The sequence below is a fragment of the Hypanus sabinus genome, chromosome 1 (genome assembly GCF_030144855.1).
Source record: "Hypanus sabinus isolate sHypSab1 chromosome 1, sHypSab1.hap1, whole genome shotgun sequence".
Taxonomy (NCBI): domain Eukaryota; kingdom Metazoa; phylum Chordata; class Chondrichthyes; order Myliobatiformes; family Dasyatidae; genus Hypanus; species Hypanus sabinus.
In genome coordinates this window covers 91,112,042-91,137,037 of record NC_082706.1, presented here as the reverse complement: position 1 = coordinate 91,137,037, position 24,996 = coordinate 91,112,042, and the positions used below count along the sequence as shown (strand labels likewise).

The following is a 24,996-nucleotide window of genomic DNA, read 5'->3' as shown; positions in this document are numbered from 1 at the left end:
TTGAGGCCCTGGTTAAGAAGAAGGAGATGCATAGCAGGTATAGGCAGGAAGGAGCAAACGAGGTACTTGAGGAATGTTTTTCAAAAATTCAAGAGACCACCTTAGGAGGAAATCAGGAGAGCTAAAAGAATGATAGAGGTTGCTCTAGAAAACAAGGAGAGGAGAATCCTAAGGAATTCTACTTATATTTTAAGAGCAAAAGGATAGTGATGGACAAAATTAATGAATTGGATTGGACATTAGCTTCGTGGAGGAAGCCAGTCAGTGGTAGTAGATGGTTGCCTCTCTGACTGGAGCCTGTGACTATTCATGTGCTGTACGGATCAGTGCTGGGTCCACTGGATCAATGATCTGGATGATAATGGATCAGCAAATTTGTGGGCAACACCAAGATTGGGGGCATAGTGGATAGTGAGGAAGGCTATCAAAGCTTGCAGCAGGATCCAGAACAGTTGGAAAAATAGGCTAAAAATGGTAGATGGAATTTAATGCAGACAACTGTGAGGTGTTGTACTTTGGGAGGACCAACCTGGGTAGTACTTGCACAGTGAGTGCTGGGCACTAACGAGTGCAAAAGAATTGAGGGTATCAGGGAATACAGAACCATAGTTCCTTGAATGGGGCATCACAGGTAGTAAAGAAAGCTTTTGGCACATTGGCACAGTACTTTCATTAATCAAGTACTGAGTACAGGAGTTATTATGAGTCTATTATGTTGAAGTTGTACAAGACGCTGGTAAGGCCTAATTTGGAGTACTGTGTGCAGTTTTGATCACCTGCCTACAGGAAAGATATAAATAAGATTGAAAGAGTGCACAGGAAACTTAGAAGGATGTTGCTAGGCTTTAGGACTTGAGTTATATGAAAGGTTTGAATTGGTTAGGGTTTTAATCCCTAGACCGTGGAAGAATGAGGGGAGATTTGATAGAGGTATGCAAGATTGTGACAGGTATGTTTAGCAGAAAATACAAGCAGACTCTTTCAACTGAGGTTGGATGAGACTGGAACTTGAGGTCTTGGGCCAAGGGTGAAAGATGAAATGTTTTAGGGAAACATATGCAGGAACTTTTTGACTCAGAGGTGATGAGAGAATGGAACAAGTTGCCAGTGTAAGGGATGTACGTGGGTTTGATTGTGACACTTGAGAAGTTTGGATTGGTACAGGCTTTAAGAGAATTGTGGAGGGCTATGGTTTGGGTGCAGATAAATGGGACTAGGCAGTTGACCAGGTTGGAATGGACAAAATGGGCTGAATTAAGGCATAGTTTTCAGGAGAATTAAATGCCAGCAAACAAAGATTCCTTTGCGTCAAATCTCTTGAAGGGCTTTAAGAACCCCAACAAGCACACAAAACTCCTGGGCTACACCAATTTTAAACCATATTGCTTCATTTTGTTAGACAAATTTCAAGCCTCCCAGTTCAGTTTGATTTCCCAGTCAACTGTTACAAGTCTTTCTCACACACAATACTGAGAATCACTTTGTATCAAAGAGGCCATGAATTTGCTAAGTGCATACTCCTATACAAACAGGGGCCAGCAACCATTTGTTCCCAACACGGGCAGTTTCCATTCTGATTCAGCTGTTCCTCCTAGATGTGCCCTCCAAACCTACGGACTTTGGCTGCTTTTCAGGGAGTGGATAAACAGAGGGAAAGCTTCAGCTTACAAATAATCAGAATCACCTGGTGCACACAACTAAATGTTTACATGTCCACACAGCTATGAACAGCTTTCTTTATAGATTAACATTTGCTCGCTGTCTTCAGCTGGGCTTGTAATAATTCACATTACTCAGGAAGTCTCCTTGCTGGGAACGTGAAGGACAATTCCAAAAATCATTGTACAATTACCCAGTTCACAGAGCCAAAACTTCAAACAAGCATAGAATTGAGAGTAAACCCAATGGGCTATTCAATATTAATACTGATGAGTACTTGAAATGCAATCATTAAATCAGTAAATGTCCAATTGACCAAGGGATTGTATAATGGGCAGACATTAGGAGAATGAACACTTAGGGACACAGACAAAATGCTGGGGGATCTCAGCAGGTTAGGCAGCATCTATACAGAGGAATAAACAGTCATTGTTATGGGCCAAAATCTTTCGTCAGACCAGGAGAGGAAAGGGGAAGAAGCCAAAATAAGGTGGTGAGGGAAGGGGAAAAAGTACAAGCTGGCAGGTGATAGGTGAGACCAGGTAAGGGGAAAGAGGGCGATGAAGTAAGAAGATGGGTGATAGGTGGAAAAGGTAAAAAGGTGAAGAATAAGGGATCTGATAAGAGAAGAGAGTGGACCATTGGAAAAACAGAAGGAGAGGGGAAAGTGGGGTGAAGAGAAGGGGTAAGAGGGGAGCCAGAATGGGGAAAAGAGAGGGGGGGGTTGAAGTTTGAGAAATTGATATTTACGCCTTCAGCTTGGAGGCAAACCGGACATGATAAGAGGTGTTGCTCCTCCAATCAGAGAGTGGCCTCATCGTGGTAATATGTCGCAATGGAAAGGTAAAGTCGTATTGAAATGAGTGACCACTAGCAGAGTCAGCCTTTTGTAGCAGACGGAGCCAAGGTGCTCGACGAAGTGGATCCCAATCTGCATAGGGTCTTGTTCAGGTAGAGCATGCTGCAGCAGGAGTGCCAGATACACTAGACAACCCTGACAGACTCACAGGTGAAGTGTCGCCTCACCTAATCAGTTATATTCCATATACTGTTCAATTGATTCAGAAGCTGGCCTTCTGACAAAAACTTTCCTGGCTTAGACCACAACCGTAAGACATTGGAGCAGAATAAGACCATTCGACCCATCGAGTCTGCTTTGCCATTCAATCACGGCTAATGGACTTGAGTGTAGGGCCAGGTTTACTAGGATAGAGTGTAGAATTTAATAGAGGTATACAAAATTTTGATAGGGCAAATGCAAACAGGCTCTTTGAGACAGAACTAGAGGTCATGGGTTAAGGATAAAACATGAAATATTTATGTGGAACTTCTTCACTCAGAGGGCTTGAGAAGAGAGAACTGAAAACTCCTATTTCAACATTCAGTCATATCATTTGAGCTCTTTAGCCAAAAAACTATCAATATTAATCATGAAAATTATAAATCATGGAGACCCCATATCAATCAACTTGTTTAACGATGTTGAAACGGGAGTTTGAAAGTGTTTGCAATGTTGAGTTGTAATATTTATCTTCACTGAAGATAAAGGAATGGACTCTATCAACTACACATTTGTTCTTCCACCCAAAAATAATTTGCAACAACATACATCTTCATGATAGACATATAAAATAGACAAGCGTATTACAGTGGTGGCACAATAGTATAGCAGTTAGCGTAACACTATTACAGCAGCAATCCGGGTTCAAACATTGCCATTGTCTGTAAGGAGTTTGTATGTTCTCTCCATTGCCATACGGGTTTCCTCTGGATTCCTCCTACATTCCAAAGACTTACAGATCAGTAGGTTAATTGGTCACATGGCAAACACGCAACGTTTTAGGAACATCTTCTTGTCCTCTGCCATCAGATGTCTGAACAGTCCATCAACACCACCTTGATATTTTGCTCTCCTTTTGCCCCACTGACCCTGGTTAATAGATACACCTGGAGGAAATCTGTTCAAGATGGAACTGTGCCACCTGAGAGCGGCCCACGCTGTGAGCAGAGAACAAGTGGCAGCTGCAAAAGGAGAGACTGAACAACCAAAAGGCCCACCACTAACCATAGCCACCATTTTCTCCTGTCTACACTACAACAGAAGATGTGGATCCCAGGTCGGTCTCTACAGCCACCCGAGGACCCAGCAATAGACGACCAATGTCTTAGGAGAAAATCATACTCGACTTGAGTGATCACAAAACTAATACTTTTAATTTTTATATACCGATTGAGTACCTCTTAATGAAACCTCCGAAATCTAACATCTTTTTTGTGTGTGCTGATGTGATGTCACAAAAGGAAAATTCTAAAAGGCACTGGGAAGATTGCCAGGCAACGTACAGGTCTCTGCGCACCACAGACTGTTAGCTCTGAGAAGTGACGCTGCGTGAAGCGAGAAATGAAGATCTCCATGCTGTATTGAAAGAGTGGATTCAGCTACAGCAGGTGAACATGTGCCACTTAAAGGTATGCCGATCACGAAACAAACAAAGGTATATCACGATGGGAAAAGTTTAAAGGGAACACTGGGGAGGGGGGGGCTTCTTTCACACACAGTGGAATGAGCTGCCAGATGAAGTGGTGAATGTGGGCTCACATTTAACATTTAAGAAAAACTTGGACAGGTACGTGGATAAGAGGTGTATGGAGGGATATGGGCCGGGCGCAGGTCAGTGGGACTAGGCAGAAAAATTGTTCGGCACAGCCAAGAAGGGCCAAAAGACCTGTTTCTGTGCTGTAATGTTCTATGGTTCTATGAACTGAAAATTGAAGGTAATTGTGACTACTCAGCAAGCTGGTTGCAGAAATTTTCAAAAAGGCAGAGCATTCAATTTTTAAAGACTTGTGGTGATAAAGCACCTGCTGAACATGAAGCAGCAAAGGATTTCATTGATGAGGTTGCCAAGACGGTCGCTGGTGAAAATCTAACATGCTGAACGGCTGCATCAGTACATACTCTATGTGTGATGAACAAGTGGAAGACAAAGACTGCTTACTGGTGGTATATAAATTCAGGGTCAGAAATTATGGGGATCCCATCTCATTATATATTCCAAAATCTGAAAAAACCTGAGATCTGAAATATTTCTAGTTTTAAGCATTTCGGATAAGGGGTACTCAAACTGTACTATGTAGTTTATATATACAGTAGATATTTTTCTTAGAATTTATAATATATTCCATATATGGCACTGTATTGCTGCTGTAAGAAATTGCATGCCATTTTATTAGGTACAGGAGTGGAACCTGGTGTGATCTTCTGCTGCTGTAACCCATCCTCTTCCAGGCTCAAAGTGTTGTGTGTCCGGGGATGCTCTTCAGTTGTAGGGCGTGGTTATTTGAGTTGCTGCCAGTTTCCTGTCAGTTTAAACCAGTCTTTCCCTCTAACTTCTCTCATTAAGAAGGCCTTTTTTGCCCGCAGAACTGCGGCTCAACTGGATATTTTACACCATTCTCTGTAAACTCTAGAGACTATTGTGCATTAAGATCCCAGGAGCTCAGCAGTTTCCGAGATACTGAAACCACCCAATAGTTATTCCACAGTCAGCCACTTAGATCACATTTCTTCCCCATTCTGATGTTTGGTCTGAACAACAACTGGACCTCTTGACCATGTCTGCTTACTTTTATGCAATGAGTTGCTGCCACGTGATTGGCTGATTAGATACTTGCATTAGCGAGCAGGTGCAGAGGTGTATGAAATGGAGTGGCCACTGAGTGTAAATACATAAAATATTCTGTGACTTATATAAAGTATATATGCTATATGATACAATATATATTTCTCATAAGTTACAGCATATTATAATGTATTGCCCTGTACTGCTGCTGCAAAACAATAAATTTCATGCCGAATGTCTGTGACGATACATCTGAATCTGATTCTGACTTGGCGTAATTTGGTATTGCAGACTCATTGGGCCGGAAGGTCCTGTATCTCTAAATAAAAATAAATAAATTAGAACTCACTTCAGCAGTTCCTTCCTTGCAAGATTCGCTGTAGCTGCTGTCAGGTGTGCTTCGCTGGTCATCCTTGAGGTAGTTGGTGTGCGTAACAGTGAGCACTTCATATTGGTTACCGCTGAGGCTCTGTTCAAAAATCACCCCTCTCTGTTCGTCACTCTCAGCTCTGCTGTAGTGCATGTTGGGGTTCGATGCCCCTGAGTAGCTGGTTGGATAACCCTCTGTCTTGATACTGACCACAGCTACTCCTGCCACTGACACGGGCATATTCTCGGCCAGACTCGCACCATAACTCTCCCTCTTTGAAACGTCCACGTGTTCTGGGTGCAAGGACAGATTCACTGGGAGGGACTTCAGAACCTGCACCCGATTATCTTGAACCTCCAGGTTGCTCTGATTATCAGATGACGTGAGGCAATTTCTAATAAGACAAGAGAGAGACAAAAGCAAGCTATCAGAAAGTGTACTTCCAAAATTAATCCAAAGTAAATTACTTTCAATTACCACTAAAACATAAGAGATTCTGCAGATGCAGGAAATCCAGAGCAACTGATAAAAAATCCTGAAGGAATTTAGCAGGTCAGGCCGCATCTATGGAGGGGAATAAACAGTTGACATTTCAGGCTAAGATCCTTCATCAGGAATCAGGAATATAGAGTGGAGTTCAAATTTCAGTAGCTCATATGACTTGTATGACAGTGTGACTAAGCAGAGCTCAAATGTCTTCTATAAATTAGCAAGTGACATCAGTTGATAGAATCTCAGATGGTGACGAGGTGGTGTACATCCATGTTCAATTATAATTACTTGATTAAAATGTAGTGGTGATGATAAAAAGCAGTTGAACTCAGTGATTTCTTTCACTTTTGCCATACTCCTGAGACCTAACAAGGTTAGCACAATCACGTTACAGCACCAGCTGTAAGATTGGGGTTCAATTCCAACCACTGTCTGTAAGGAGCTTGTACATTCTCCCTGTATCTGCATAGGTTTCCTCTGGGTGCTCCGGTTTCCTCCCACATTCCAGTGTCGCATGGGTTAGGGTTAGCGAGTTGTGGGCATGCTATGTTGGTGCTGGAAGTACGACAACACTTGCAGGCAGCTCCTAACACAATCCTTGGACTGTGTGAATTGTTAACACAAACAACACATTTCACAGTATGATTGCCTGTGGCACATGGATGATAGAAAAATAGAGGTCACTGTAGACAGGAGGGGTTGAATTGATCTTAGATTGGATTAACAGGCTAGCACAACATTGTGGGCCAAAGGGCTTGTACTGTGCTGTAATATTCTATGTTTGTCAATGGGATGCGCTCGTCAAAATCAATGGAACTAATTGTGTGGAAGTGATCATTTCTCATAGGTTTAATGCTAACATGTAAAGACAAATTTTGCCCCAAACAGAGATTATTCTAAGATGAATGATTTATTCCTCTCCTCTTGCTGATTATGTACAGTAAGTTTATCTACTCAGTAGCTGAGGAATTTCCCAGTCTCAGATTCTCTACCATCTTAGCTGAAATGGTAGCTCTGGGCAATCTTGAAGCAATACAAAAATCATTAAAAAATTGTTCCCCTTTCCAGCGTTCCCCTGCTATAAGACTTTCTAAGTGATTGATCACCGTCAGAAACAGGGTTGGCAGTGACACCCTTTTCATCTTAACCATTGAACAGTAAATGAATATGGCTTATTACATTGGTATTCAAGGAGAAACAGACAAAACTAAACATCATCAAGGAATGAACATAGTTATGAAATACAGTGTGAAAAAGAAAATTCAACAAAAGCAGCATTGCCTCTTAACTGGATATGCCTTGATGGATGCTGGGCTCACTTGTAGTATTTTGCACAAGTGGCTATCCTTAGTAACTTATGGCCTGAGAAGCCTCCAACCTGATGCATGAACATCAATTTCTCTAACGTCTGGTAATTTCTCCTACCTCCCCTTCTCCCTTTTTCAATTCCCTATTTTGGCTCTCCTCTTACCCCTTCTCTTCTCCTCACTTGCCTATCACCTCCCTCTGGAGCCACTTCCCCTTCCCTTTCTCTCATGGTCCACTCTCCTCTCCTATCAGTTCCTTATTCTTTACTCTTTCACCTCTTAGCTTCTCACTTCATCCCCTCTCCCTCCTATCCACCTTCCCCTCATCTGGTCTCACCTATGACCTGCCACCTTGAACTCCTTCCCCCCCCCCCACACACCTTTTTCTGCCACTTCCCCTTTCCTTTCCAGTTCTGATGGTGGGTCTCAGCCTGCAACGCTGATGGTTTATTCCCCTTCATTATTGCTGCCTGACCTGCTGAGTTCCTCCAGCATTTTGTGTGTTACCCTAGGAATTCAAAGTGTTTTTGCCATTGCCAACAAGTTAAAAAATAAGAAACTACACAGAGCCTAAAATTAGTGTCCATGGAGTGTTCCAGGTGATGTCAGAGCTGACATGTAATCAAAATGAATGCTCCCAGCCTTTGTGGTGTTACGTTACACTCAATGGTTCCTTTAACGATCTGGTCCTTTATATATCTCTTCTAATTTCATTTTGACTACTGTCAGCCAACTTACTCAACAAAGAACAGCTACATTTAATCATGGCCTGATGTCGTCTTATCAAGAGAAAATATTAGCCAAACATCAGTGCCACCATATTGCCACAATGAAATCAAACAAAGATTATCAAGGACCCCCACCATCTCTCATACTGTTGTACACCTCTATCAGTACTCGTAATGGTTAACGCGTCGTTTTTCAGCACCATTCAGTGATCAACGATTGAGGTTCAATTCCCGCTGCTGTCTGCAAGGAGTCTGTAAATTCTCCCTGTGACTGCCTGGCTTTCCTCCGGGTGCTCCAGTTTGCTCCAACATCCCAAAAATTTACGCTTAAAGTTAGTGAGTTGTGGGCGTGCTATGTTGACACTTGTGGGCTGCCCAGCATAATCCTCACCGATTTGATTTCATGCAAACAACACATTTCATTGTATGTTTCAATATATATGTGACAAATGAAAGTAACCTAATGTTTAATCTATAATAGCAGAGCATTTTCTGCAGTTCTCTTGGTTAATGTCATATACCGAATACAGATTCAGCTTCAGAGAGAGGCTCTCCAATGGCATAGAGTCAGAGAGCACTGAAATGGACCCTCTGGCCCAATGAGATGGTGATGAGGAGGCACACAGGACTGAGATATATCAGTGAGTTGAGTGGTGTCACAGCAACAATCTGGCACTCATCCTCAGTAAGACCAAAGAGCTGATTGTGGACTTCAGAAAGGGTAAGACAAGGGAACACACACTAGTCCTCACAGAGAGAACCGAAGTGGAAAGGGTGAGCAATTTCAAGTTCCTGGGTGTCAACACTTCTGAGGATCTATCCTGGGCCCAACATACTGATGCTGTTACAAAGCAGGCATGACGGCAGCGATATTTCATTAGGAATTTGAGAAGATTTGGTATGTCACCAAAGACACATGCAAGTTTCTACATATATACTGTGGAAAGCATTCTGACTGTATTACTGTCTGGTGTGGGGGGCTACCGTCCAGGATTGAAATAAGCTGCAGAAAGTTGTGAACTCAGTCAGCTCCAACATGGGCACTGGCCTCTCCGGCATCCAGAACATCCTCAAGGAGCGATGCCTCAAAAAGGCAGCATCCATCATTAAGGATCCCCATCACCCAGGATGTGTCCTCTTCTCATTGCTACCATCAGGAAAGAAGTACAGGAGCCTGAAGGCACACATTCAGTGACTCAGCAACAGCTTCTTCCCCTCTACCATCAGATTTCTGAATGAACATTGAACACTACCTCACTACCCGTTTTGCACTATTTATTTAATTTAACTATTACTTATTTTTAATGTAATTCACAGAATTGATTATGTATTGCAATGTACCGCCGCCACAAAAACAACAAATTTCATGACATATGCGGGTGATATTAAACCCGATTCTAATTCTGATTGTCCATGCCATCCAAAAAGCCCATCTAAGTCAGCATTTGGCTCATAATCCTTTACACTTCCCCTATACGTTACCTATCCAAATATCCTTAAACATCATAAAGGCAGGTATGATTATGACTTCCACTGGCAGCTCATTCCAAATACCCACCCACCGCCTTCTGTGTGACAAACCTGCCCATCATTCCGCTTCAAAATCTTTCTCCTCTCACTCTCATTTATTTTAGAGATACAGTGTGGGGCAGGCCCTTCCAGCCCAATGAGCCGCACCATTCAGCAACCCACCTATTTAACAGTGGCCTAATGGCAGGACAATTTACAATGGCCCATTAACCTACTAACCAGTACGCCTTTGGACTGTGGGAGAAAATGCACATGCCATAGATAGCAGGTCAATATGCAGTGCTAAGAGGGGGTCATTGCTCTAAAAGAAATAGATCCACTTCCTCTCCATTTAGATGAATGCAACATAAAACCGTATATGTGGAAAACATTAAATTTCCCTTTCATAAACCCATATTCCAAATAAACATGCTTTCACAGTCCATAACTAACTTCACAGTTCTAAAGGTTCACTCTTTTGGGTGGCGCTCTGTTTCTTTCAGGATAGCAGCTCTGGATCTGTGGAGTGGCATCAGGCTTGGCAGGAATCTCGTCCAAGACAACTTTCATGGTTTCCAGTGTCACGTTGCCATCAGTGACATCATCACAGAGTGGTAAGTCCGGTGACTGTAACGTGTCCGTCTTGTTGGATGCAATCGACTCAGATGTGTTCTTCAGTTGAACATCCGGTATCTGGCCCATATGTGTCTGATCTCCAACATCCACTGTGTACATCAGTGGTCCAGTTCTTGTAGCTATCCTACTGGGTGTCCACTTGTCTTCTCAGTAATCATGCGCTCCAACCTCCTGTCCAATCTCAAATCTTCTTCCTGCTTTACTTGGCAACTGGTTGAACTGTTTATTCTGCACTTCCCTCCATAGGTCTAGTTTCAGGAGGACTATGCGAGATTCCTGTTCATGAAAGGCATTGCAGGTGTCTGATTTGTTGTTGCACGGACAGGGTTCCGATACACAAAAAGGAAGATCAGGTTAGCCACTTCTGGTGAAGATAATCCTTGGAGTGGAGACAGTCTTTGCTGAGGAGGTTGACTTCATTGGTATAACCTCTGGCCACTTCATAAGGGCATCCACAGCAATCAGAAACATGGAGTCCATGAATGGTCCAGCAAAATGAATATGTACTCTTTGCCATGGTGACGACAGCCACTCCCACTGGTGTAGTATTTTGAACTTTTTTGGCATCCCGAACAGCTTTTGGCCAAGTTTTCAATCTGCTTATCTACTGCCAGCCACCACAGGTAGTTCTGGGCAGATGCTTCATCTTGACTGTACCCAGGTGTCCTTCATGCAGATTTTCTAACACTCTGGTGAGCCGTTTAAAGGGAACCACAACAACATGAGAGCCACACATTAACATTCTTTGACATACAGACAGCTGGTCTTGTCCTGTCAGAACTCTGGAGACATAGGGTTACCATGAGCTGACCATTCTTGCTTGGTGATTTCACAGACTTTTAACAATGTTGAGTCATTCCTTGTTTCCCTTTGTATTTCGGAGTTTGTTACCGGCTACAGGTCTACCAGGAGTGGAACACTTCTGCTGGGTCACAGTATGAAGACTTTTCTCCTTCAATTGCCAATAGAGGAAGACGTCAGCATTGCTGTGTTGTTTGGTGCCCTTGAACTCCATGTCATAAGAGTGGGCTCCTGGGAAAAATGCCCAACATTGTAACTGGGAGGCAGTCATCACTGGGATGCCCTTCCTAGGATTGAAAGTCCTAGGGGCTGGTGATCTGTCACTAGCGTAAACTTCTGTCCGTAGAGGTAGTGGTGGAACTACTTCATTCCCCATACTAGACTGAGGGCCTCTCAGTCAATCTGTGCACAGTTGCATTCTGCGCTCATCAGTGATCTTGAAGAAATCACAATCAGGCATTCAGATCCATCTTCCACAATGTGCGACAAAACAGCTCCAATGCCTTAAGGGGACACATCACATGCCAGTCTGATGGGCAGAGGTGGGTCATGATGGGTGAGCAGTTCATCTGATGTTATAGCCTCTTTTTCTCCTTGAATACTTTTTCCACATCTTTCTGACAACTCCTACTTTTCTCCTGTCTGTACCAGTGTGTTCAATGGATGCAGCACCATAGCATTATTTGGGAGAAACTAGTGGTTATTGTTTACAAGGCCCAAGTATGACCTAAGTTGTGACACATTTTTTGGTTTGGGTGCCTGCAGCACTGTTTCAATCTTCTCTTATGACTTATGTTAGCCATGGTTGTCAAAGCACTCAAAAGAGCCTACTGTCTAAAAGAGACCTAACCTTAGAACAGGCATTGACCATTGGATGCAGTGGAACTACAGAAAAGGTTAGAATGTGAAATGCACAAAACGTCCCTGAATGGTGCAAAAAGCCAAAGATGTCATTGATGTGGCAAATCCTCCCATGATGCAAATGACTTTGTTCAAAAAAAAGTCTGCAGGAAGTGTCACAGACAAGGTCACATAGAGAGAGTGTGCAAGGCAGACAAAAAGCACAACCGAGTGAAAATTTTCCTGTATTCTGTTTTGTTGTTCTGCTGGGCATTGTGGGCATGCTATGTCGGCACCAGAATGTGTGCATCACCTACAGGCTGCCCCCAGAACACACTCATTTGTATTGGTTGCTGGACCGAATGCCGCATTTCACCATATGTTTTGATGGACAAGTGATAACTAACTTTGAATATTTAATCTTGCTTAGTCAAACAAGCATCAAGCTTTATGCTGGTCTTCTGTTCTCTTCAGAACCTCAGACATGAGAGAGAAGTCCTCATCTCCACTATAGGCAAATAGTTCTACATTAGAACTGCCATTCTCCATTCTTAAAGAATCCAAAAGCTATCATAGAATCATAAAGCAGTAAAGCACAGAAATATGCTCTTTGGCCCACCTAGTCTGTGCTTAACTGTTATTCTGCCTAATTCCATCGACCCACACTTGAACCATAGTCCTCCATACCTCTCCTATAAATGTACTTATTCACAAAATGTAGGAGGAGCTCAGCAGGTCAGGCAACATCTATGGAGGGCAATAAAACAGTTGATGTTTCAGGCCGAGATCCTTCATAGCTCAAAACATCAACTGTTTGTTCCTCTCCATAGAAGCCACTTGTAATTAATTAAACCCAAAGACGTAATGTTAGAAAGCTCCTCCTGTGGAGGGATGAAAACAAGGTTTACTGGGGAAAAAAGAGAACTTGGAAAAAAAGCGATGCTAGAATGAGCATGGCTGACGAGTCGTGGACAAGTGACAGAAACATGGCAAAAACTGTAGAAACTAACTAAAGGTGAAATCTGTTAAAATTAGAATTAGTAGTTAGTATTTCTACCCTACTTACTTGAAATCCTCAGGGTGAAACCCCTGGATGAGAAACAATAAGATTTATTGAAGCTACGGCTATAAAGAACACCAGCTATAGTGAGACGATATCGGCAGAGAGTAGTATCCAAGATCCCTACCGTGTAATTGGGAATTAGTTCTGTTAAATCATACCAAGGGATTTGGTGAGTTAAAACACTTTTATTACTCCAAGTGTATAATTTGAATGCGAACTACGTTCAGTAGTGTTGAAACTGAGGCACGTCTGGAAATGGCAATGTAATACTGAGTTATTTTGAAATAGAAAATAGAATGCGTCGACAAACTTAAAGCTTGTAATCCTGTGGCATACAGGTCAGGTTTTTTTTTGTGTAAGTATTGTGAATTGATTTTCCATGGTTGACCCACTACATCATCCCAACGAACCAGGAAACAAGATGGTGAACCACTCGAGATCGAAGAAGCAGTGTGGGAACGAAATGTGGTTGGATGTATCATCTTATTTCTCATTCGAAAGATCTAAAATTGATTTTCTGGAAGAACTGATTATTTTGCGAAGACTTTGATAAGTTACTGAATGAGATTTACTTTGTTTAAAAGTCGTGATGTTGGATATTTGTCATGAAAGGAGTTAAGCTGCATATGCATTTTTGGGGTCGAATCTGAATTTGTAGACATAATGACCTGAAACTGAAACTGAGGTTAACCATAATACTTAATAATAGGAATTCAATTAGTTTCCTAAGTAACTAGGAAAGCCAGACGGTCACAGGGGAAACATACAAATTCCTTACGGACACCAGCAGAATGGAACCCGGGTCGCTGGCATTGTAAAAGCGTTTTGCTGACCACTGTGCTACTGTGCCAACCATGTGCTATATATCTGCTGGATGAAAGGTTTCAAGATTGTTGCAACACCCTCCAATCCTTTGTGTAGGAGTGAGTTCAGCAGTCCAGCACACACGATATTGCGCCCACAGCCATGCCTTTGGTATAACCCAACTGACGCTACTTTATAGTTGGCTTCTTGGATCTGCACTCCAAACCTCCAGCTAAGTACTGTCAAGTTGGTACTGGATCCCTATGTATACCTGGAGAAGATGGTTTCTGGCAGGATTCCCAATGTGCTAACCATTACCTGGACTAGTTGATGCCTCAAAAACTCCAGTCCCTTGCGTCACCTGCTCGCATGGAATCCTGATCCCGGGACACACTGACTGGGACAGCCTAACGTCCATGGATGTCCTTCGTCACCTGTTTACATCGCTGGACTTCGAATGTGGAATGCAGAGTGAAGACCTGACCTCTAACTCCTCTACATCCCCATCCTTAAATGCTAATCTGACCCCCTAACTCCTCTTTCTGTTCCCAAAATCGTCCCTACGAACTTAAGAAAACTAAATCTGAGCCACGATCTTGACAGAGACTGCATAATGGCGCTATCTTGATTTAAAAAAAAAAGCTCTTGAATATCAGAAATGAAAAGTGGACAAAGGTGAGACTATGTTACAAGTTCGGCTTATAAATCAGACAGTGTGGATCCTGCAAGATGCAAGAAAAAGGAATAGCTCCAGGGATATCATTGTCTTTGATATCTTCAGAGCCGCCACAGGGCACAGGACTCCACAACAGTTGTCCCGGTAATAACCAGCATCATTTCTCCTCAGGGTGACACAGCATGAGCCGCTACCACTTCCATCAGGGAGGACATTATGCCACAACCATACCAGGATCACCGGACTCAAATACAGTTACTTCCAATGTTCCCTCTAAGTTCTAATGACTAGTGTGCACAAAAATCTTGTGCTGCGCCATTTTTTGCCCGGTGACAACAACCTGTGTGCTCTGAATTTTATACAGAGATATTTATTTTAACATGGTCAATAAGAATTTTGATCTCTCATTCATCTGCACTTTCACAAGCACACACGTAGCAGGCCCGCAGCGGGTAATGAAGGATTTTCTTGCCGGAGCATTTGCACACCATCCATATTCGATTTGCTTGCTAAATGGCGCTTTAAAAAGTCAAGTCTCCACTTCGTCAGCGAACTCTCCAGCAACTTTTGCATTGCGACAATACATGCAGGTAACACCAGTTTGTGTTGTGGAGCGAACACAACACAACTTGAGTCTTAATGTGGACAAGACGGAAGAGATATTGTGGACTTCAGGAAGGTGCAAGCTGATTACACCCTACTGCACATCAATGGCTCCTCCATGGCGAGAATCAGGAGCACCAAGTTTCTCAGGGTGAACATCACTGATTATCTCATCTGGTCCTTCAACACTTTCTCATTAGTGAAGAAAGCACAGCAGCATCTCCACTTTCTAAGGAGATGGAGGAGAGTGTGCCTCCCCGTCCCCATTCTAACCAGACTCTACTGGAGCACCGGCAAGAGTGTCCTGACCAGCAGCATCACTGTCTGATGTGACAGTTGCAAGGCACCTGACTGCAAGATGCTGCAATGGATTGTGAGGACTGTTGAGGGAATCATCGGGATCTCTCTCCCTCTCCCTCCCCCCCAATCCAGGACACATTCCAGAAGCGCTGCGTTTACAGACCCCTCCCATCCATCCCACAATCTCTTTACCCTCCTACTGTCAGGCAGCGGATACCACGGTGTAAGAACACGGACTGCTAGGCTGGTTAACAGCTTCTGAGCTCCCTGTTACCATCCAGTGCACACTGTATATGACAGCTCCAGCAGCATTATACTGTTACATATTCAACTATATGTTAAATGTATGAACAACTTTATGCCAACTTGTATATCTACAGATTTTTTAAAAATTATCTGTTAATATTATATTAATATTATTTTATGTGGCTAATATTATATATTTTTATTATTATATATTATGTATAATATACAATATTATATATACTGTGTTTTGCACCTTGGTCCCAAAGGAATATTGTTTCATTTAGCTGTATAAATGTGTATGGCTGAATGACGAAAAACTTGAACTTGAACAAAACCAGTTCCGACAGGTGCACTCAGATAATCAGCAATGTGTTTTTATCATAGCCGGTAGTGTAACAGTATTTATAACACAGTGGTCACTGATGGGGTTTGAATCCCACTGCTGCCTGCAGTTTGCACGTTCTTCCTATCATCATGTGGATTTCCTCTGGGTGCTCCGGGTTCCTCCCACATTCCAAGGAGGCACGGTCAAGATTACTGAGCTACGAGTATGCTATGTTGGTGCTGGAAGCACGGTGACACTCGTAGGCTACCCAGTATAATCCTCACTGATTTGGTTTGATGCGAACACTGCATTTCACTGTATGTTTTGATATACATGTGGCAATTAAAGCTAATCTTTAAAAAAAATCTTTACTCACTGCCCATTTTTTGGGACCTATTGTAAACAGTTTAGCCTCCTTGACTAGATGCAAGGTTCAAACAATTTGCTTGAGGTCCTGATTCAGGGTTTCAATCTGAACCATTGACTATTTCTTCCCCAGACCCACAGATGCTGTTAACCCATATTGTTCCTCCAGCAGATTGTTTGTAGCTCCTGACTCCAGCATCTACAGTCCCTTGTGTCTCTCAGATGCAAGCATACTTCCTCAACATATTCTCTCAGGCGGATTATGCAGGAGTCCTGATGAAAGGTCTCAGACCAAAACTTTGACTAGTTATTCCCTTCTGTAGATGCTGTAGACCTGCAGAGTTCCTCCAGCATTTTGTGTGTGTTACTCTGGATTTCCAGTATCTGCAGAATCTCGTGTTTAAGCACGAAATATCATGCAAGTCTACAACTTCAGAAAGTAGGATTGCCACCCCAAATCTCAGTACACATATACTTTATCCCAGAATTCCACTCCCAACTTTAAAGCATCAAATGCTTTAACTCAAATTTTTCAAATTAACTCAAATTTTGAGTTGAATTTTTCAACTCAGATGAAAAATTGCTTTGTCAGACACCCAACTTTAAATGTCAGTTCCAACAAAATAATACTCCAGTAATGTTGTAACGCAAAACAACTACAGTACGCCCCAATCAGCTCTTAATCTGTGCACTGCTGTCTCAGCGTCCTATAGATCCAGGTGTGAATGAGCTTATTGAATTCTCTAAACACAACAGCTGCTGCAATTCCCTACCTTGCCTTAATGCTGATGCTTCATTTGCTCAAAGCCATTAAAACACGGTAAGAGTTTGACACATTTTAGCAAGCACCCTGATAATTACACAACAAGATGGCAAACCACCATTGATGCAGCCCTTAGCCGCATCTCCTCCATTTCCCACACATAATAGATTGGCACAACAAAGTGGACTGAGGACCTATGCTGAGCGTAATATTCTACACACCAGTAACTGATGTGGTTACTCTCTGCTGCAGACCTACTGTCCATCCTTTTTAGTGTAATCTCATCGAGGCCCTCCTTAAAAGAATAACGCACCTTCACTGATCAGGATCTGATGAGAATAGTCTTTTAACTGAAATGTTAATTGTTTTTCATTCCCCATGGATGCTAACTGGCTAAGTACTTCCAGCATGTTGTTCTTATTTCAGACATCTCCGCTCTTGCACTTTATTCCCCTTGCAATGATGGACAACATAACGTATGTCTTTCTCACTTGCGACCCCCTCCATCAGGTTCTGTAGTTGAACAGTTCAGTGTCACACAGTGCACAGACAGAGACACTGGGGAAAGGGACCTCAGAAGAAAGTGAATATCTTAATCATCTAAACAAAAAATAGTTAGCAGTTAAGAAAAAAAACAATAACTGCAGATGCTGGAGATCTGATCACCTCAGCAGTTGTGTTAATTCTTCCAGCAATGTGTCTGAAAAATTACACATCAATTACAGAAATCATTTTATTTTACATTACCCACACTTATTATGGCTGCTACTAGTACTGTTGCCAGTAACAATTTCAGCTCAAATTAATTGAAAATTTCTTTTTTCAGTCCTAGGAAAGCTAAAAACATTCAGTGTTGACTGAAAGTGCTGACTCCTGACAATATATCTACAGTACATTAATCATTTGGACATTACATTAGCCATTTCCCATAAGAACAAGATAATTTTTTTTTCACCTTGAGGGTGATTAGATTTTGGACTGCACTCCCCAAGAAGATTATGAAAACAGGTAATCTCACAACATTTAAGAAAGATCACGACACTGATTCACCAACTATGGACCATTGAAACACCACGTATGGACCAAATGCTGGTAAGTCAGATGATGGTCAGCATGGACCTGTTGGGCCCAAGGACTGGCTTCAGTGCTGATATGACCTTGCTATCTCATTTCACAGTATTATGTATTTAAAACACTGCATCATTCTACATCTGTCTTGTCCCTCAGATTTGACTGAATTTTCCTAAGTTATGCTCTATTCAAACTCTAATGCTGGCTGTTGTCCAATTTTCTACAGTCCATAAATGTGAGATCATCCAGAACCCTTGCTGTAATCTTTATTGCATGACTATATTTACTTCCATGGTTACCAAATAAAAATGTAGGCAGGTGGGTTGAAAGGACAACTCTTCCCAAAGAGATCAAAAGAGGCCTCTTTCTGTTCCACAGGTTGCTGTTGTTTGATGAAGAGGATCGTGGGGCAAAAATAGAGGCATATCCACTGGTGAGACCAAGCTAAACTCTTGGCAGAGGGCAAGGAACCTTTCTTGCACAGATTCTCATAATTTTGTAGTAATTACATACCTGGTAAATCAGCCCTTTCAATAATGGTAAGCACCACAGCTTCCACTAATATAACTACTTTAGTCAACCGCCCTATACACACAGTCACCATTTAGCAAAACAACACACACCAAGTGCTGGAGGAACTCGGCCGGTCAGGCAGCAGCGACGGAGAGGAATTAACAGTCGGTGATTTGAGGCTGAGACGCTTCATTAGGACTGGACAGGAAGGTGGAAGGGAGCTGAATAAGAAAGTGGGGGAAGCGGAAATAGAATAAGCTGACAGGTGGGAGGTGAAACCAGGTAAGGGAGAAGGGGGGGAAATGAAGTAAGAAGGTGGGAGGTGATAGATGCAACAGGTAAAGCACTGAAGAAGGAATCTGATAGGAGAGAAGACCATGGGAGGAAAAGGAGGAGGAGGGGTGTCAGAGGGAGATGATGGGCAGGTGCATTTTGTGTGTGCCACTCTGGGTTTCCAGCATCTGTGCAATCTCTTGTGTTTAGCATTTTACTAAAAGACTACTAAAGTAACAAATGTACCTTTTCTCTTGATCATCTTGTGTATCAGCTACTTTACCAAGTGGCATCAGTCTTTTTTCCCTGGGGACCTAAAAGATACAACAAAATCCAAATATAACAATATCAGCCGCTTGGGTTCAGAAGAGCAGACTGGATGGAGAACACCGTCTAGTATGAAGCTGGCAAACCTTGTAGTAGTCATAAAGCAATCCTAAGGCAGCCGCACTATCTTCATCACCATTAATGCTCATCATCGCTTTTGTGGCAGCTGTCAAAGGGTTTTCAAGATATGACTTCCAGGCCTCGTCTTCACTGGTATAGGCACGTCTGGGATGGAAGTTTGAGTCATTCTGTAGGACTACCACCAGGCGCTTGCTGCTGCCAAAGGAAGAGAATCAGTCTGGTTACTGTTTGGTGCTGACTTGAGCAGATATCAGAAGGAAAATGACAGAGCAGTAGCCATAATAATAGACCAGGATCAATGGTCAATCAGAGAAAGGTGTGAAACTAAATTCAATAAACTTGGTAACTTAGAGGCTGGCATCAAAAGAAGAAAGGTTACCATGGAAGCTGCCTGGGTGCCATAAAAATCCACAAGTTCATCAAAGTTCTTCAGGGGAAACTTATGACTCCAAAATGAAGAGCCAAACTACCCAGATAAATACAATTGCGATCATTTCTCAGAATGACTGAAGCCTGGAAATGTGTGTGCAAACCTAGAACTTTAAAAAAAAGATATGAAGTCTCCGACAGGACCACTCCATGAAAGAGTTTGATACTTGTAGCTTGGTGATTTCGGATCCATCATCACTAATTAATAAGATTATGCTCGATTGCAAGCTATAGAAATAAGATTAAGTAAAATCATCTGTTGTACAATATATCAAAATTAAACACAGGTCAAATACACTCAATGGCCACTTCATTAGGTACAGGAATGGAACCCAGTGTTGTCTTCTGCTGCACATTCAGAAATGAACTTCTGCGCACCACTGTTGTAACGCGTGGTTATTTGAGTTACTGTCACCTTGAACCAGTAAAGCCATTCTCTTCTGACCTCTCCCGTTAACAAGATGTTTTCAGCCGCAGATCTGCTACTCACTGGATTTTTTTTTTGTTTCTCGCGCCATTCTCTGTAAACTCTAGAGACGGCTGTGCATGATAATCCCAGGAGATCAGCGGTTTCTGAGATACTCAAACCACCCTGTCTGGCACCAACAGTCATTCTACTGTCAAAGACACTTAGGTCATATTTCTTCCCATTTCTGATGTTTGGTCTGAACAACTAAATCTCTTGATAATGTCTGTATGCTTTTATGCATTGAGTTGCTGCCACATGTTTGGCTGGTTAGATATTTGCATTAACGAGGTGTACAGGTACAGTATATCTAATAAGGTGGCCACTGAGCAGAAGTTCAGCTTAATTCACGGAAACTGGCATACTCTTGGATGCCAGTTACTTACTAATATCATTACTTTGATTAAAAACACTTCCCCTCTCAATACCATTGGTCTCACTGTGGAAGTGACCGGCTGAACAGCTTTACATTGATCTTAAAGGTTAGCACCGTGACAGAAGGAAGATCACTGGAGGTTATGTGCAGTAATAGAGTGGAAAAGATTGAGGGAAGTGCTGGGGCATTGAAGTAACCTTTTTGACTCTAGCCTCCAATGCATTTTGATTAAGGTCAAGCTTGAATGGCATTGTTTAGTAGGTATAAAAAAGAATTTCTGTATTCAACAGAGTGAGGGCAATGTTCTTATGGCTAGACTTCTTCCCCTCTGTCATCTAACTGGACATTGAACCCATAAACAGTACCTCACTTTTTTTTCTGCTTTTGCACTATTTTTAATTTAACTATTTAATATACATGTATATTGAATTGAATTGATTTTATTTAAATTTATTTGTGTAATTATGTCAGGACTAAACTGCGTTCATTGAATGTGACCCTGAATTTTTATTGGAGCTTTACTTAAAAGTAAGTACCAACAATGTACCCAAAGTATAAACCTAATATGCATCTTCAGAGCCATTTGTGGACTGTTCCCTTCCACCCAAATGTGCTCACAAAACAAAAACCTAATTTAATAAATGAAGCAGTGCTGCATTATCGGGGGCAATTTTTTAGATGTAGGATGCATTTAGATGTAGAATGCCAGAGGCATTCAAACGAAGCAAACTTTGGTCTCCCAGGAGAGCTCTACGACACATGTTTGAACATGAGGAGTGTTACCTACAGCTGTTTGAGAGGACTAAAGGTGTGCAAGTTGACATTTCTTGCACCTCAGTGTGGTTCTGCCAAGCACGATGAGCAATAGTGCTAGGTTAGTGCTGGAATGTGTGGGAACACTTGCTAAGGCCTTGTTGGTTGCTTATGTAAAACAATGCCTTTCACTGTATGCCTCAACGTACGTATGTGTGATAAATAAGTCTGAAAATGAACCAGAAATGACCGTCATTCAAGTTTGGGAGGCACAGAGATGCAGCCAGTACAGCCACTGCCTCACAGTGTCAGGGACCCTGATTCAACACCCAGCTTGGGTGTTGTGCAAACTCCACACAGGTACTTTCTGCAACTGCAAGAAGTTCCTCTGGGTGTCATGGTTTTCTATCAAATCCTAGAGGCCTGCTGGTTGGTAGATTAACTGGCCACTGTGTTCTGCCCCTCATGTTCAAAGTTCAAAGAAAATGTATTATCAAGGTACATATATGTCACCATATACTAATCTCAGGATGGTATATGGTGAGATATATGCATGTACATTGATAATAATTTGAAGTCATTCAAAGTAGAACAAGAAATAAAAGGTTCAAAGGTTCACTTTGTTGTCAAAGTATGCACGCATAATACAACTCTGGCATTTGCCCTCTCCAAATAGCCATTAAATACAGAAAGACCATAGGCATCGATGAAAGTTATCAGCTCCCTCCCAACCGGCATGAAAATAAAAAGAAACAAAACTTGTAGACCCCCAAATTACCCACCTCACCTGCAGCAAAAAACAGCCACAATAACAATCAACACCCTGCCTACACATAACGATCTCCGACCCCCTCACCCCAACCTCACACACAAAAAATTAACAGATCACCCAACAATTGTCCACAAGAAAGAAAACACCGAAAAACTGAAGGAAACCAATATACAGTCCATTAATGACATAACTCTCAGAATATGAGAAACTTCTTTTCGTCTGCATACAAGGAGAGCAGCTGCACGAACTCAGTCCTTCTGCAAAGAGTGACTACTGGCCCGGGTCCAAACACTGCCGGTCCAGCTACTGACTGTCCGTTGGGAGCCATTGCTGACCACCTCCGCATTCACCTCGATGCTTCAAGATGGAGTCCCCGCACCTCGACTCCGTGTTTTTGGACCTTTTCAACACCCGTCCCTGATCTCCACAAGGTAGCTCTCCGGACACAGCACAGCGCTGGATCCTTCGATTGAGATTCAAGCACAAGAACATAAGAAATAGGAGCAGGAGTAGGCCATCTGGCCCGTCGAGCCTGCTCCGCCATTTAATATCATGGACTCATCTTCACCTGTACAATTAGATATTCTATCCATAACATTGAAATGTATTTCATTGCCTGGTGTTCTTCTCGACTTAGCAGAATGCAGAACATCTATCTGAAGTTCACCATTTCCTTGAGTAAAATGGAAAAGTCAACATTGCAACACACATTATTTAACTTCTACTCATTGTAGAGATAAATCTATCTTCTTTTTCTGCTGTGAAATGTCACTGCTTCTTTGGACAGAAAATCCCACAGATCCACCACTCTTTGGGAAAAGCAGTTCCTCTTCATCTCCATCCTAAATTTACTCCCCCAAATCTTGAGGCAATGCTCCTAGCCCTAGTTTCACCTACCAGTGGAAACAACTTTCCCTCCTCTATCTTATCTACCCCTTTCATAATTTTATATGTTTCTATAAGATCTCTCATTCTTCTGAATTCCAGCGAGTACAGTCCTAGGCGACTCAATCTCTCCTCAGAGTCTAACCCCCTCATCGCTGGAATCAATCTGGTGAACCTCCTCTGCACTGCTTCCAAAGCCAGTATATCCGTTCTCAAGTATGGAGACCAGAACAGCACACAGTACTCCAGGTGCGGCCTCACCAGCACCCGGTAGAGAGGCAGCAGCATGACCTCCCTGCTCTTGAATTCAACCCCTGTAGCAATGAAGGCCAACGTTCCATTTGCCTTCTTGATAGCCTGCTGCACCTACAAACCAAACTTTTGTGATTCATGTACAAGCACTCCTAAGTCCCTCTGCACAGCAGCATGCTGCAATCGTTTACCATTTAAATAATAATCTGATCTTCCACTTTTCCTTCCAAAGTGGACGACCTCGCATTTACTTACATTGTACTCCATTTGCCAGCACCCTGCCGTACTCACTTAATCTAACTATATCTCCCTGCAGACTCTCTGTATCCTGTGCACAATTTGCTTTTCCACTCAATTTAGTATCATCAGCAAACTTAGATACACTACACTCATCCAGATTGCTAATGTACATCGTGAACAGATGTGGGCCCAGCACCGACCCCTGTGGCACACCGCTCACCACTGATTGCCAACCAGAGTAACACTCATGTATCCTCACTCTCTGCTTTCTATTAGTTAACCTATCCTCATTCCATGCTAATACATCACGCCAACTCTATGCATCCTTATCTTATGGATAAATCTTTGTGTGGCAGTTCATCGAATGTCCTCTGGAAATCCAAGTAACCTATGTCCATCTGTTCCCCTCTATCCACTGCGCTTGTTATATCCTCAAAGAACTCCAGTGAGTTTGTCAGACTGGATCTGCCTTTGCTGAATCCATGCTGTGTCTTCCTGATGGATCAATTTTTTCCAGAAGTCTTGCTACTTCTTCTTTAATGATAGCTTCAAACATTTTCCCAATTACAGCTGTTGAACTAACTAGCCTACAGCTACATGCTTTTTGCCTACATCCTTTTTTGAACAGTGGCATGACACTTGCCTTCTTCCAATCTGCCAGGACCTGTCCAGAGTCTAGAAAATTTTGGTAAATTGTCTCCAAAGCCTCTACTAGAACCTCTGCCATTTCTTTCAATACCCTGGGATGCATTCCATCAGGACAATAGGACTTGTCTATCTTTAGGCCCACAAGTTTGCTAAGTACTATCTCTTTAGTGATGGCTATTGTATGGAGGTCCTCAGCTCTCATCACATCCATAAAATCTCTCTTTAGAGTGTTAGATGTGTTCTCCACCATGAAGTCTGACACAAAATAGTCATTCAAAGCCTCTGCCATTTCCTCATTACCCAATATCAATTCCCCCTTCTCGTTGTCCAAGGGACCTATATTCACTTTAGCCACTCTTTTCAGCTTTAAATAATTATAAAAAACTTTTACCATCTGTTTTTATATTTTGTGCTATTTTATTTTCATAACCTATCTTCCTTTACTTTATTGCTGTCTTAGTGGTTCTTTGTTGCTTTTTAACGTTTTCCCAATCTTTCAGTTTTCCACTTTTGGTGACTTTTAGTTTGATGCCTTTCTTTTTCAGGTGGGGCTGGCTCTCCCCACCTTCATTGTCCTGGCTTTTAACTGGAATATACTTTTGTTGAGGACCATGAAAAATCTCTTTGAAACTCTTCCACTGTTCCTCAACCATCCCACCGTATAGCCGGTGTTTCCAGTCTACCCGATCCAACTCCTCCCTCATCCCGTTGTAGTCTTCCTTGTCTAGGCAGTACAGTCGGCCCTCCTTATCCGCGGATTCAACCAACCGCGGATCAGGAAAACCCGGAAATTCTCTCT

The 24,996-nt window shown here is 42.4% G+C and overlaps 1 protein-coding gene across 3 annotated transcripts in view; it reads right to left on the bottom strand.

Annotated features, from left to right (window-relative positions):
• Positions 1–24,996, bottom strand: part of LOC132395399 (grainyhead-like protein 2 homolog) — a 155,554-nt gene that overhangs the window by 107,668 nt on the left and 22,890 nt on the right. The window contains exons 2-4 of one of the 3 annotated variants that reach the window (XM_059971922.1): positions 19,382–19,571; positions 19,215–19,282; positions 5,632–6,046 (exon numbers count right to left, since the gene is read on the bottom strand). In XM_059971922.1, coding sequence (XP_059827905.1) covers positions 5,632–6,046; positions 19,215–19,282; positions 19,382–19,571 — 673 coding nt within the window. The remainder of the gene's footprint in view (positions 1–5,631; positions 6,047–19,214; positions 19,283–19,381; positions 19,572–24,996) is intronic. The other 2 variants (XM_059971932.1, XM_059971942.1) reach the window with 2 other exon arrangements.